At 43.0% G+C, this 14,893-nt stretch overlaps 1 protein-coding gene across 1 annotated transcript in view; it reads left to right on the top strand.

Annotated features, from left to right (window-relative positions):
* Nucleotides 1-14,893, top strand: part of RNF157 (ring finger protein 157) — a 104,710-nt gene that overhangs the window by 18,352 nt on the left and 71,465 nt on the right. The window contains exon 2 of the mRNA XM_053569337.1: nt 11,480-11,598. Within this exon, the coding sequence (XP_053425312.1) occupies nt 11,480-11,598 (119 nt within the window). The remainder of the gene's footprint in view (nt 1-11,479; nt 11,599-14,893) is intronic.

The following is a 14,893-nucleotide window of genomic DNA, read 5'->3' as shown; positions in this document are numbered from 1 at the left end:
ACAAATAATTTCACGTTCTGCCTCTACAAATTCTTACTCACTCTCTGAACTAGTGAAATGTCCTCATCATTTCCTTCAAAATCTGACACTACCAGTTCTTCTTCCATCCCACCTACTGACAGTCTCTTCCCCACATTTGTCTAACCACATGCAGAAAATCCTTTGCTGACAGCACTCCCACCAAGTCAGACCTACCTGTGGTGACCCAGGGGCTAGCTTGAACTCGGCATCCACAGCTGGTCCATACACGTTCGCATGTGCTCCTGGACCCTGATTTTGGGTTCTTCCTAAAAAGTTGCCATTGGGGGCGGCACCTGTGGCTCAGCAAATAGGGCACCGGCCACATATACAGAGGATGGTGGGTTCAAACCCAGCCCCGGCCAAACTGCAACCAAAAAATAGCCGGGCGTTGTGGCGGGCGCCTGTAGTCCCAGCTGCTCGGGAGGCTGAGGCAAGAGAATCACATAAGCCCAAGAGCTGGAGGTTGCTGTGAGTCCTGTGACTTCATGGCACTCTACCAAGGGCAGAAAAGTGAAACTCTGTCTCTACAAAAAAAAAAAAAAAAAAAAAAGTTGCCATTGGGCAGCACCTATGGCTTAGTGGATAGGGTGCTGGCCCCATATACGGAGGGTGGTGGGTTTGAACCTTACCGCCGCCAAACTGCAACAAAAAAAATAGCTGGGCTTTGTGGCGGGCGCCTGTAGTCCCACCTACTCAGGAGGCTGAGGCAAGAGGATTGCCTAAGGCCAGGAGTTAGAGGTAGGAGGTTGCTGTGAGCTGTGATGTCACAGTACTCTACCAAGGGCGATGAAGTGAGACTCTGTCTCAAAAAAAAAAAAAAAAAAAGACTCCAGTGTTCCTTCAGTGGAACATTAAGAAAAAAAAAAAAAAGAAAAAACACTGCATGTTCTAACATTTTTACCTAGGTCCTGAGTTCTTTTGCTTTTGTTTGTAAAAACCTAAAATTGGGGAGTGCTGTTCATGTTGTTTTGGGGGGATTATTGTTTCATTTTATTCCATATTTTATTCTGTTTTTTTTTTTGTTTGTTTTGTTTTTGAGACAGAGTCTCACTATGTTACCCTTGGTAGAATGCTGTGGTGTCACAGCTCACAGCAACCTCAAACTCATGGGCTTAAACGATTTTCTTGCCTCAGCCTCCCAAGTAGCTGAGACTATAGGTGCCCGCCACAACTCCTGGGTATTTTTTGTTGTTATTGTGGTTTTCTTTTGTTTAGCTGGCCCGGGCCGATTCGGACCCACCAGTCCCAGTGCATGTGGCCAGGACTCTAACCGCTGAGCTATGGGTGCTGAGCCTCCATATTTTATTCTGGACAGGGAAGCTGTGCATCAAATGTATTGGTTCTTCCACTAGACATGTAAAACAAAATGTTTAAAGTTTGGAAAGCAAAATGTTTTTGAGACTAAAGGGTCAGATTCACAATTCTTATTTCCCTTTGTCAGAAAGAAAAAAGCCTGGCCTTTATCTGGTTGAGCATTTTTATCACCAAATGCAATGTCCCTCTTTCCTGTTATAGCACAGGAAAAGGAAAAGAAAGATATTGTTCATGTCACAGAGGATCCAAACCTTGGCTCCTCTTTCACATATATGTGAGATAACAGACACAACATTATACACACACAGAGGTGTTGGGTTTTATTCTCTCTCCGCCCCCTTACACAATATTCTTTGCCTCTCTCAGATGGTCAGATAAGTGTACAGTTTATGACAAGGGGTTTAGAGTTGGCCAGACCTTGATTCTGTGCAAGTCCCTGAACTCTTCTGATCTTTAATTTCCTCGACTGACAAATGAACATAAGAAAACCTACCTCACAGATGATATTTGTGAAGGATAAATTCAGTAGAATTTTGTATCTTGCTTACAACGTGTGCTAAGATTCAAATGACATCATAATCTGACTTGTGCCAAATTCTTCTTCCCCGTATGTTTTTACATTGAGGTGAAAGTCACATGACAAAATTAGCCATTTTTAAGTGAACAGTTCAAAGCCAGGCGCAGGGATTACATGTCTGTAATCCTAGGGAGGCTGAGGCGGGAGGATCCCTTGAGCTTAGGAGTGAGATCCCATCTCTACCAAAAATAGAAAAATTAGCTGAGTGTGGTGGCGGGCACTATAATCCCAGCTACATGGGAAGCTGAGGCAGAAGGATTGCTTGAACCCAGGAGTCTGAGGTTGCTGTGAGCTAGGCAGAACCCACAGCACTCTAGCCTGGGGAACATAGTCAGACTGCCTTAATAAAATAGAGTGTAATTAAATTAAAGTGAATAGTTCAGGAGCATTTTGTACATTCACAATGTTGCACAACTGTCACCTCCATTCTAAAACATTTTTATCACCCCAAAATAAAACCCGGCACGAGTTGAGCAGTTTCTCCCATTCCGCCCAGCCACTAACCCCTGACCACCGCTGGTCTTCGATCTTTCTTTATGGGTTTACCTACTGGGGGTATTTTATTCGCCTGGAGTCAGACAGTACGTGGCCATCTGTGTTTGGCTTCTTTTCCTTCCATCACTGTTCTGGAGGCTCTTCCACCCTGTTGTGTATCTCTGAGCTCCCTTCTCATCGACGGAGTGGTACTCCATGGTGTGGGCACATTTGGGATGTACTGTGTTTCACGCTTTGTTTATCCATTCCTGGGCTGATGCACATTTGGATTGCTTCTACCTTTTGGTTATTGTGAATAATGCTTCTAAGAACCCAAATGGTTTTAATGTCTATTTTTTCCTTATATTTTATTTCTTTTTTTTAAATATATCCTTATATTTTATTTCTTAGAGTTAATTTAGAAGAACCAATGTGGGAGGACCAAGGATACCTGAGTCCAGGAAAGTCCTACTGTTTGCTGACTTCCACTATAAAATATGTGGAAGTTAGAGAATTGATTAAAATAAAATTTGTATTAATATTTCGGATTTTCTGTTGCCATACTCTTCCCCTTGCAAAGGTATACATTGAGGAAACTTAGTCATTTGTTTTGAGAGTTTTCCACACTCGGCATTTTGCTGATTGCCTCCCTGAACTGGCATAAATTATATTCTGTTCTAGTTCATATAAATGAGTGGTTGGATCCAGCAGGTTGATCCAAATGCATCTTCTTTATGAAGCTTTACATATCTATATATTTGTAAGACTGCTTTTTTATATTCTCCATCACCGTGGGCATCCATTAGGTTGCCTTTTGGAGGGGAGAAGGGTTGGTGATTAGTGATTCATTAATTTATTAAGGGTTATATTCTAATATTGTCATTCCTTTTTTGTTTCTTTTTTTTTTAGAGAGGGAAGTTTTATTGTCTCAGAGGGGCAGAGCTACCCTTTTTTGTTTCTTAACCAGACTACTTCTGTAAAGAGAAGGCTCCTCTCACTTAGTCGTTGCTCACTTACCCAGAGGTGCAGTTGATATAGGAAAAGCAAGATAGATGCTTCATGCTTTTCTTCAGTTCCAAAATAAGGAATTGGTGACTCGGCACCCATAGCACAATGGTTATGGGGTCAGCCACATACACCAAGGCTGGTGGGTTCAAACCCAGCCCAGGCCAGTTAAATGACAATGACAACTGCAACCAAAAAATAGCTGGGCATTGTGGTAGGCGCCTGTAGTCCGTCCCAGCTACTTGGGAGGCTGAGGCAAGAGAATCGCTTAAGCCATAGAGTTTGAGGTTGCTGTGAGCTATAATGCCACAGCACTCTACTGAGGGTGACATAGTGAGACTCTGTCTCCAAAATAAATAAATAAATAATAAAAGGAATTGGATTACTAGCATCCTTCAGTGGTGACCTATTTTTAAAAATCAAATATCATTCTGGGCTCTCGAGGACTTATGTACAATTACTCTATTGCAGTGCTTGCTGTTGTTATCCTGATGAGACTCAGTGTGCTCCACCTTTGCTCAGAGGGAACCTCTTCACCTCAGCTCTTGTGTCCTTTTGACATGACCCGAGTAGGCTTTGAGAGCCTCCTTGATATCTGGTGTGACGGGATGTTCCAGTCCCATCTTGTGCATTTCCTGTGGCAGACTTGGAATGCGGCCTGCAAAGAGCCCTTGTTCCTGTTAGCGGGAGTGGCGTGAGGGGCTGCAGCCTGGGTGCGGGGGGCGTACACTATGTCTTTGTTGAGCTTTGTTACTTGGTCTCTCAGTGGACAGAGCTAGGAAACGTTTGTAAAGATAAAATGCATCATGAGATTTTGTTTATACCTCTAATTTGAATTCAGGACTACATGGTTTTTTCTTAATCTTGGTGTCTTTAATTTTCTCAGTGATACTAGGTATGATAAAGTTAAATAACATAATTACTCATTTGCTTATTGCCACATTCTTAGAGAAAAAAATAGTATTACCAACCTTTGGATTACTATAAACAGCTTGAGGTGTATTTTTCACAGTTCTCTTCCCTGTTAGATATATATATGTGTTCCCCTTCCCTGTTAGATATATATATATATATATATATGTGTGTGTGTTCCATTAGAGATGTAAAGAGGTGCAGGCAAATTGCAGTGTTTTTTTTGTTTTGTTTTGTTTTTTGAGACAGAGCCTCAAGCTGTCACTCTGGGTAGAGTGCCATGGCATCACAGCTCACAGTAACCTCCAACTCCTGGGCTCAAGCAATTCTCCTGCCTCCACCTCCCAAGACTACAGACGCCCGCCACAATGCCTGGCTATTTTTTGGTTGCAGCCATCATTGTTGTTTGCGGGCCTGGCTGGATTCGAACCCGCCAGCTCAGGTGTATGTGGCTGGTGCCTTGAGCCACAGGCACCAAGCCAAATTGCAGTGTTTTAAGTGAACATAAACTTAGGTTCATTTGTTTCGTTTTACTTTTGATTTTTAGGACTTGCTTTAAAATAATTTTGATTTGGCTGGGCATAGTAACTCATGCCTATAATCTCAGTACTTTGGGGGTTTTTGTTTTGTTTTGTTTTGTTTGAGACAGAGTCTCACTTTGTCACCCTGGGTAAGAGTGATGTGGTGTCATAGCTCACAGCAACCTCAAACTCTTGGGCTCAAGCTCTTGGGCTCAACCTCCCATGTAGTTGGGACTACAGGCACCCACCACAACACCAGCTATTTTTTTTTTTTTTTGTAGAGACAGAGTCTCACTTTATGGCCCTCGGTAGAGTACCGTGGCCTCACACAGCTCACAGCAACCTCCAACTCCTGGGCTTAAGCGATTCTCTTGCCTCAGCCTCCCGAGTAGCTGGGACTACAGGCGCCCGCCACAACGCCTGGCTATTTTTTGGTTGCAGTTTGGCTGGGGCCGGGTTTGAACCCGCCACCCTCGGTATATGGGGCTGGCGCCTTACCGACTGAGCCACAGGCGCCGCCCACTATTTTTTTTTTTTTTAAGAGATGAGGTCTCCCTCTTGCTCAGGCTGGTCTCGAACTCCTGACCTCAAGCAATCCACCAGTTTCAGCCTCCCAGAGTGCTAGGATTATAGGAGTGAGCCTGGCCTTCGTTTTATATTTTTGAGGCAAAGCTCACTCTGTCACCCTGAGTGGAGCGTCATGGTGTCATAGCTCATGGCGTCATAGTTCACGGCAATCTTGACCTTTGGGAGGTTGACTGAGGTGGGAAGATTGTTTGTGGCCAGGAGTTTGAGACCGGCCTAGGAAACTTAATGAGACGCTCATCTCTACAAATATTTAAGAATTAGCTGGATGTGGTGGCGTGTGCCAGTAGTCCTAGCTACTCAGGAGGCAGAGGCAGGAGGATCTTTGTGCCTAAGAGTTTAAGGTTCCAGTTAGCTACAATGATGCCACTGTACTCCAGCCTGGAAATATACAGAAAGACCCTGTCTCAGAAAATAAAGAAATAAATGAGATATTTCCCCCTTGTCTTACGGCATAAAGTGTTTCAGCTGACAAGTCTGATGACCCTGATTTTCCTTCTAATATAATTTGACTTTTTGTTTGGATTCCTTTTTTTTCTTTAAAGTTCACTCGTTTTATTGATCCTATCTTAGTGTTGGTCATTCTGGATCATACTTTTTTTTTTTTTTAAGCTCTAATTTTATTTTACTTTTATTATTTTTTTTTGCAGTTTTTGGCTGGGGCTGGGTTTGAACCTGCCACCTCCGGCATATGGGACCAGCACCTTAACCCTTTAAGCCACAGGCACCACCCTCTGGATCATAACTTATGTGTTGTTATTGTTTCTTGATATTTATTTACTGTAAAAACCACATAACATTAAATTTAACCATCTTAACCATTTTTAGACCTAAAGTTCATGTATTTGTATTGTTGTGCGTCATGTCTCTAGGACTTTGTCACCTTGTAAAACTAAAACTCCATACTCGTTAAACACTAATTGCTCTTCCCTCTTCCCCACGCTCACCTTATGGTTTAAATATAATTTTGGAGATCTCTGTCCGATGTGGCTTCTTAAACACTGGAAAGAATTCTGACTATGAGTTTTGATTAAGAAATGATAGCTGGTTAGGCGTGGTGGCTCATACCTATGATCCTAAGGCAGGAGGATCGCTTGAGGCCGGGAGTATGAGACCCGCCTGTGCAAGAGTGAGACACTATCTCTACTAAAGATAGAAAAAAAATCAGTCGGGTGTGGTGGCACATACCTGTAGTCCCAGCTATTTGTGAAGCTCAGGCAGGAGAGTTGCTTGAGCACAGGAGTTTTTGTAGTGAGCTATGATGACACCACTGCACTCTAGCCAGGCAACAGAGTGAGACTCTGTCTCAGGAAAAAAAGAAAAGAAAAGAAATTATAACTCGCTACTAATGGAAAACTTGAAGCTCATCTACTAGTGATATATGGGTTTTTCCTAAGAATAAATAGGCAAAGAAGTATTTTGGTAGAGTTCTTTTTCCCTTACTATTTCTGATTTTGAAGCAGATTTTATGCTGTTAAGAAGTAAAAATATACGCAAGTTCAAAAGGCATCTTTTTAGGGGCTTGTTTATGTGTTTATGTGTTTATGTGTTTATGTATTAGTATCTGCTGGTGTGTTATCTCTACGTAACCATATACTGTTTCTCTAGAAAGAGTGAGCAGATAGAAAGCTTTTTATTCAGCCTGCAAAATCACTGATTTGCTCTTTCTCTCTAGTCTAATTGAGGACAAGTTGTTAGAAGGATTCATTTCAAAGAAAAGAAAAGCAAATTTTTGGTTGTCTTAAATTTATTTTTCCCTCAATGAATCCCCAACAATAAAAAAAAAAGTTATTTTTCCTTTTAACTGATGAAGGTTTGAGGAACTTATTCTATTTTAATTCATTTAAATAGAATGAATTAAATTTTACTCATTTCTAATAGAACCTTGTCACCGTTTTATGTATCTTCCGCCTAATAGCTAAAAGTTGAGAAATGAGGGTTGTCAAGTAACTATTAATTGACTGATTGAATAGGAATTCAAGCTAATTTTAAATGAAAGTGTGAACATTTTTGCCACCTTTGTGATTTTGAGGAAATCATTCCCAGTTATAAGTGTACAGCTATCTCTAATTATTCACTGCATGTTTTTCTGAAAAGTTGCTTATATTGGTTTTTTATAAATGAAATCATATTTGTATTTTAAATACACAAAGGAAGTCAGTTTTTTAGAGACATAGTGTCTCGCTCTGTCACCCAGGGCCCAGGGTGGAATGTAGTGGCATAGTCATAGCTCCCAGCAGCCTCCATCTGCTGCACTCAAGCAGCCCTTTTGCCCCAGCTTCCCAAGTAGCTGGGACTACAGGCACACACAACCATATCCAGCTAATTTTTTTTTTTAAGTGATGGTTGTCTCACTACATTGTCTCACTACGCTTAGGCTGGTCTTGAACTCCTGGCCACAAGCAATCCTCCTGCCTTAGCCTCCCAAAGTATTGGAATTATAGGCATGAGCTCCCATGCCCAGCCTGGGATGAACTTTTTAAAGGAATTTTGCATGGACTATTTGCTGAAATGTCCTTTTTAAAATATGTGAATTATTGGTCTTAATTTTAGATTTTTGTGTATCACTATTCTTGATTTTTTTTTTTTTTTTTGTAGAGACAGAGTGTCACTTTATGCCCCTCAGGTAGAGTGCCATGGCATCACACAGCTCACAGCAACCTCCAACTCCTGGGCTTAAGCGATTCTCTTGCCTCAGCCTCCCGAGTAGCTGGGACTACAGGCGCCCACCACAACGCCCAGCTATTTTTTGGTTGCAGTTCAGCCAGGGCCAGGTTTGAACCCACCACCCTTGGTATATGGGGCCAGCGCCTTACCGACTGAGCCACAGGCGCCACCACTATTCTTGATTTTTAATGCAAGGCAAAGCTATAATTCGCTCTATACATCTTTCTTGATAATTTCTTTTCTTTTAATATTATGGCAAATAAAGGGCATTTCTAATAGAACCTCGTCACCCGCTTTAACCCTTTAGCTGCCAAGTCATTACTGGTCTTCTGTTGCTGAATTTAGTCACTACCACCGTTAGCCAATGGTCTAAGTTTAGTCACTACCACCTGTTAGCCAATGGCTTTCACTGGCCCATATCCATCACCTGAGCTCTTATAAGTCCTAAAACTCTGTAGTTCCAGTCTGAGCTCAGCCTGAACCAACTCCAGACACCAAAGCTGCTTTTGTCCATTCCTTGTTCATCGGTCATTTGGGCATGCTGTTCATCAATGTAACATCTTTAAACTTTCCAATTTTACCTAATATGTAATAAACATATAATCCCTAATGCATTGAAAATATATTTTACTATGGTTCATCAGTAAATAATTTAAATTATTTGAGATGGCTGCTTCTGCTTAAGGCAACTGGGCACTTCCCTGCGCTATAAATTATGCACTTGGAAAATAAGGCTACGAGTGCTAGACATAAATAATTGATAATTGTGCTGTTGATGAATTGTGCTGTTTTATCACTGCAGATGGCTGCTCTTTGTGTTCTTAAGTTTTAATGGGTAACTTTCGAGAATTCCTCAGTGATTGCTTTGATTTTGGTTGTAATGAATAGCAACCAAATAATGTTTTCTTCCATGTAATTCAAGAATTGCCTCACTTTGTGGTGAGCGATTTTATCCACATTGTTTTGTTTAATAGGTGTCTTAAGACTAAAGCTCCATGTGTAGAAAATGTTAAAAATGAACCTTTGATTCACTTTTTGTTAGAATTCTGTCATCCGGGCGGCGCCTGTGGGCTCAGTCGGTAAGGCGCCAGCCCCATATACCGAGGGTGGTGGGTTCAAACCCGGCCCGGCCAAACTGCAACCAAAAAATAGCCGGGCGTTGTGGCGGGCACCTATAGTCCCAGCTACTCGGGAGGCTGAGGCAAGAGAATCGCTTAAGCCCAGGAGTTGGAGGTTGCTGTGAGCCGTGTGAGGCCACGGCACTCTACCAAGGGCCATAAAGTGAGACTCTGTCTCTACCAAAAAAAAAAAAAAAAAAAAGAATTCTGTCATCCTACAGCATCTTCATAAGGTCAAAGTGTTAAATCTCATGGTTTTAGTTTGCTGTAAATCTTCAACAAAAATTGCATGTGACTTAGAGAGTTTATGTATATCCTAGCTGTGTGACACATGAATAAGCCTTTTGCCATTTCATAATTCTTCATATTAGGCTCGGCGCTCGTAGCTCAGTAGTTAGGGCGCCGGCCACATACATGGGACTAGCAGGTTCAAACCCGACCCAGGCCTGCTAAACAATGATAGCTACAACAACAACAAAAAGTATCTGGGTGTTGTGGTGGGCGCCCGTAGTCCCAGCTACTCGGGAGGCTGAGGCAAGAGAATTGCTTAAGCTTAAGAGTTTGAGGTTGCTGTGAGCTGTGTGAGGCCATGGCACTCTACCAAGGGCAGCATAATGAGACTCTGTCTCAAAAAATTTTTTTTTCTGGCTGGCGTGGTGGCTCTTGCCTGTAGTCCCAGCGCTGTGGGAGGCCGAGGCGGGTGGATTGCCTGAGCTCAGAGGTTCGAGACCAGTATGAACAGCAGTGAGCCAGAGTAAGACCCCGTCTCTACTAACATCAAAAACATCGCCAGAGGAAGAAGAAAATGAACAACAAAAAAGAGTACTTCAAACGAAGAAGAATGAAAAAGGAAGCTGAAATTAAAAATATAAAAAAAATTTTTTTTCTTTGTATTAATTTCAGAATTAGGATATATGAGAACATTGATAAAGGTATATTTGGATAAAGTAAAGAACACACAGGAAAATTAGATTATAGAACTTTAGGGTAGGCTTGGCGCCCGTAGCTCAGCGGTTAGGGTGCCAGCCACATACGCAGGAGCTGGCGGGTTCAAGCCCAGCCCTGGTCTGGCAAATAACAATGACAACTGCAACCAGAGAATAGCCGGGCATTATGGTGGGCACCTATAGTCCCAGCTACAGTCCCGGCGATCTGAACTTCCTGGGAATCTCTTAAGCCCAAGAGTTTGAGGTTGCTGTGAGCTGTAATGCGGCACTCTACCCAGGGCAACATAGTGAGACTCTGTCTCAAAAAAAAAAAAAAAAAACCTTTAGGGTAAGAGGCATTCATTTAATCAGGCACAGAGGCTCATGCCTATAATCCCAGCATTTTAGGAGACTGAGGCGGGAAGATGGCTTGAGCCCATGGAGTTGAGGCTGCAGTGAGCTTGATCACACCATTGAACTCCAGGCTGGGCAATAGAGTGAAACCCTCATTTCTAAACACACACACACATTTCTAGGTAGAATTTTCAGTGTTACCTGGGCTTCCCTCAGTGACTTCTCTGTGATACCTCATATCCCGGCATTGGTTTGTTCTTTGGTTTGTCTGAATGAGGCTGATGGGAATTCTGACTCCTGACTACTGATTTCAGCTATACTATAGTGGAAATACCCCTGCCTCCTCGCATTCTATTCATACATCATGAAAATGCCAATTTTAGGCCAAGTGTGGTAGCTCATGCCTGTCATCCTAGCACTCTGTCAGGCTGAGGCAGGAGGATTACTTGAGCTCAGGAGTTCAAGACCAGCCTGAGCAACAGTGAGACCCTGTCTCTACCAAAAATAGAAAAATTAGCTGGGGCAGCGCCTGTGGCTCAAAGGAGTAGGCTGCCGGCCCCATATGCTGGAGGTGGAGGGTTCAAACCCAGCCCTGGCCAAAAACTGCCAAAAAAAAGAAAAATTAGCTGGACGCTGTGGCAGGCACCTGTAGTTTCAGCTACTCAGGGGCTGAAGCAAGAGGATCACTTGAACCCAGGAATACGAGGTTGCTATGAGCTAGGCATCTACCCATAGCAACAGAGTGAGACTCTGTCTCAAAAAAAAGGAAAAGGAAAATAATGATCTAAATCATTATTAGTATCTTAGTATCTTAGGTTCTCCCTGCTTTGATTCTTTTTTGTTTATTTTGTGCTATTGTCCCAAATCAGGAAAAGAAGATGCTCTTGGGGTTAGAAATTATTCTAATTATTTGTTGAAAGTGTTAGCATTTTTTAAAATCAGCTTTTTTTACTAGTCTCAGTTTGACTGCTTTCTGCTTGTCTGATTTTCTCTGTCTTTCTCTAGGAAGCTATTTTGCCAGCCACTTCATCATGGGAGGAGAGAAGTTTGACTCGACCCATCCAGAAGGTTACCTGTTTGGCGAGAACAGTGATCTGAACTTCCTGGGGAACAGGCCAGTCGTGGTAGGGCTGTAATGGATTTATTTCCACATGGGGCTTATGCAGCCAATTCAGTTTTATAGGAAATAAGTTTGCTGTTGCTGATGCAGTGGAGTTTGTAGCTTGAGCTGAGTGAGAGAGGCATTAGGAGCCAGACTGCAGCCTCTCTGGTTGTGTTGGGTCTCCTTGCTCTGGAGGAGACCTGTGGAAGGGCACTGAGCATCTGTGTGAAGGGTACAAGTGACTTGCAAAATTGAACTTTCCAGAGGATGAGGATGTGGAGGCAGACACTGCCTCAATATCCCCTCTCAGACAGCTATACCCTGCATTCACCTTGCTCTTGAGCTGCTGCTACTTTTTTTTTTTTTTTTTTGAGACAGAGTCTTACTTTTTCACCCTCATGCCATGGCATCATAGCTCACAGCACCCTCAAACTCTTGGGCTCAAGTGATTCTCTTGCCTCAGCCTCCTGAGTGGCTGGGACTACAGGTGCCCACCACAACACCCAGCTATTTTTAGAGACAGAGTCTCACTCTTGCTGAGGTTGGTCTCGAACCCATGAGCTCAGGCACTTTACCCACCTTGGCCTCCCAGAGTGCTAGGATTACAGACATGAGCCCCTGCACCCGGCCTAGTAGTACTCTTTTTAAAATACCATGCTCTTCTGCTTCAAATTAAGTTATGACCATTAGTACTTACTAAATGTCAACTCTTTGCTTGTCTTACCACAACCTTAGCAATTCAAGTAGAAAGATTTTTTTTTTTTTTTTGGTAGAGACAGAGTCTCACTGTACCGCCCTCAGGTAGAGTGCCGTGGCATCACACGGCTCACAGCAACCTCTAACTCTTGGGCTTACGCGATTCTCTTGCCTCAGCCTCCCAAGCAGCTGGGACCACAGGCGCCCGCCACAACGCCCGGCTATTTTTTTGTTGCAGTTTGGCTGGAGCTGGGTTTGAACCCACCACTCTCGGCATATGGGGCTGGCGCCCTACTCACTGAGCCACAGATGCCACCCGAAAGATTTTTTTTTTTTTTTTTCTGATTGAGCCAGTTAAGAACATTTCCTCACTCACTAGAAGTTAGCTCATGCTTAGAAAGTAGCCCTTTTCTTATGTGGACTTGATGTTTGAATCAGTTTTTTTTTTTTTTCTTTTCTGTGCTGGCAATAGTTTTTATATATATATTTTAAATTTGGGGCCTTTTCAGGCCATAAAGATGATTTTAAAATAAATAAATGTGCTAGGCACCATGGCCTGGTGTCCCACTTACTTGGAGGTGGAGGCAAGAAAATCACTTGAGCCCCAGGGTTTCCACCCTCATCAACATCAATATGATAACCTCCTGGGAGCGGTGGACCACCAGGTTGCTTAAAGAGGGGTGAACAGACCCAGATTAGAAACAGAGCAGGTCAAAACTCCTGTGCTGGTGCTGATCAGTAGTGGGATGGAGCCTTTGAATAGACACTGCACTCCAGCCTGGGCAACACGGTGAGACCTCATCTCCAAAAAAAGAAGTAAATGCTTCTTTAGGCTCCCTTTGAGGATTATCCTGGTCATGCAGGCCTGAGAATGACTGAGGTTTTCCTGAAATACTAGGTAGCAGCCTTCCTTTTCCCGGAGCAGCATGGATATTGGAGTTTTTGTTGTTTTTTTATGTGGTAATCATTAAGTATGCTTAATGCTGTATAGAGCAAATGTTTTCAAAAGAGATAATTTTCATGTTAGGAAACTAAATCAGAGGCGGCGCCTGTGGCTCAGTGAGCAGGGCGCCGGCCCCATACACTGCGGGTGGCGGGTTCAAACCCTGCCCGGGCCAAACTGCAACAGAAAAATAGCCGGGCGTTGTGGCAGGCGCTGTAGTCCCAGCTACTCGGGAGGCTGAGGCAAGAGAATCGCCTAAGCCCAGGAGTTGGAGGTTGTTGTGAGCTGTGTGATACCTCGGCACTCTTCCGAGGGCCATAAAGTGAGACTCTGTCTCTACAAACAAAAAAAAAAAAAAGACAGGAAACTAAATCAGAATAGCTACACAGAAATATAGTACAGGCAGTCCCCGGGTTACGAACAAGATACGTTCTGTGTGTTTGTTCTTAAGTCTAATCTGTATGTAACTTGGAACAGGTACATTTACCTGTTACCTGTAATAGCCTCCATTTATAAGCATGGGTTGTATGTAAATCAGATGTTTGTAACTCCGGTATGTAGAAAAAGGTAGGGTGTTTCCCTCTTCTTTTTCCACAGGTTATTTAGTAATAAAAATGGCCAACGTTTATTAGCCTTTGTAATTATTCTAATATTCTTTTAGCAGTAACACTTGCTACTCTGCAGGCCTGGTTGTTCTGAGCTCTTCATATGTGCTGTCTCATTTTGTCCTCACATGGCCATGAGGAAGATCCTTATCTGACAGGTGGGAAACAAAGAGTTTAAATAAAGATTTCAAAACACGTAAGGCATTGAATCTGGATTTGAACCCAGCAGTCCGGCTCTGGAGCCTCAGCCACTGTGCCATTTCTGCTCATAAGGTCAGGTGTACACAGGAACTCTGCCCACATTCTGTTCATCAGTCTGTTTGTTTAAGTCGTCAAATGCAATTTGGGAGATATTGATAGATATCTAAAAGTAGAACGTGTGGCAGTGATACATTCTCTTGGAGCACCTCTCCAGAGTGTTTGTGTTTGGTATGTAATTCCATCTGCTGGGCTGACCTCTGGGTTTTGCCATTACTGCGCTTCACACTCAGGGGAACGCAGGAGATTGAACATTGACGTGTAGCTTGAGTACTTAAGAACTGACATTCACTCTCTAGTAACAGATCTGGATGTCAGCACATGAGGGCCGGGTTACAAGGAGAAAGAATAGCCTTGTAAAGCCATCCAGCAGGATGCAGCAAGAGCAGCTTCTCTTTCCAGGGAGAATGAATATGGGCAGTGAAATATGTTGAAACCAAGTGCCTATATTAAGATATAAATGGGGTGGTGCCTGTGGCTCAAAGGGGTAGGGCGCCGGCCCCAGATGCCGGAGGTGGTGGGTTCAAACCCAGCCCTGGACAAAAACTGCAAAAAAAAAAAGATATAAATGCCACAGGCTTCCAGCCTTCTGGGATCTCTGGGATTTCCTATCATTTTCGAATGAGCAGTCTCAAAACTGTATCAATCAGCTGAACTGCTTAGCACTACAGATCTGCCACTTAGGTTAATCTGTCAAAGCCAAGTTCATTATCAAGTCTTAAGGGTCAAATTTAAAGATTTTACATATACAAAAAAATGGTGGAAGAGAGTTGGAATCAAGATTTCACATTTTATTAATCTTACCATTAAACTCT

The sequence above is a fragment of the Nycticebus coucang genome, chromosome 18 (genome assembly GCF_027406575.1).
Source record: "Nycticebus coucang isolate mNycCou1 chromosome 18, mNycCou1.pri, whole genome shotgun sequence".
In the NCBI taxonomy this organism is placed as follows: domain Eukaryota; kingdom Metazoa; phylum Chordata; class Mammalia; order Primates; family Lorisidae; genus Nycticebus; species Nycticebus coucang.
The sequence above is the reverse complement of the archived record's forward strand: the minus strand, read 5'-3'. Positions and strand labels throughout refer to the sequence as shown.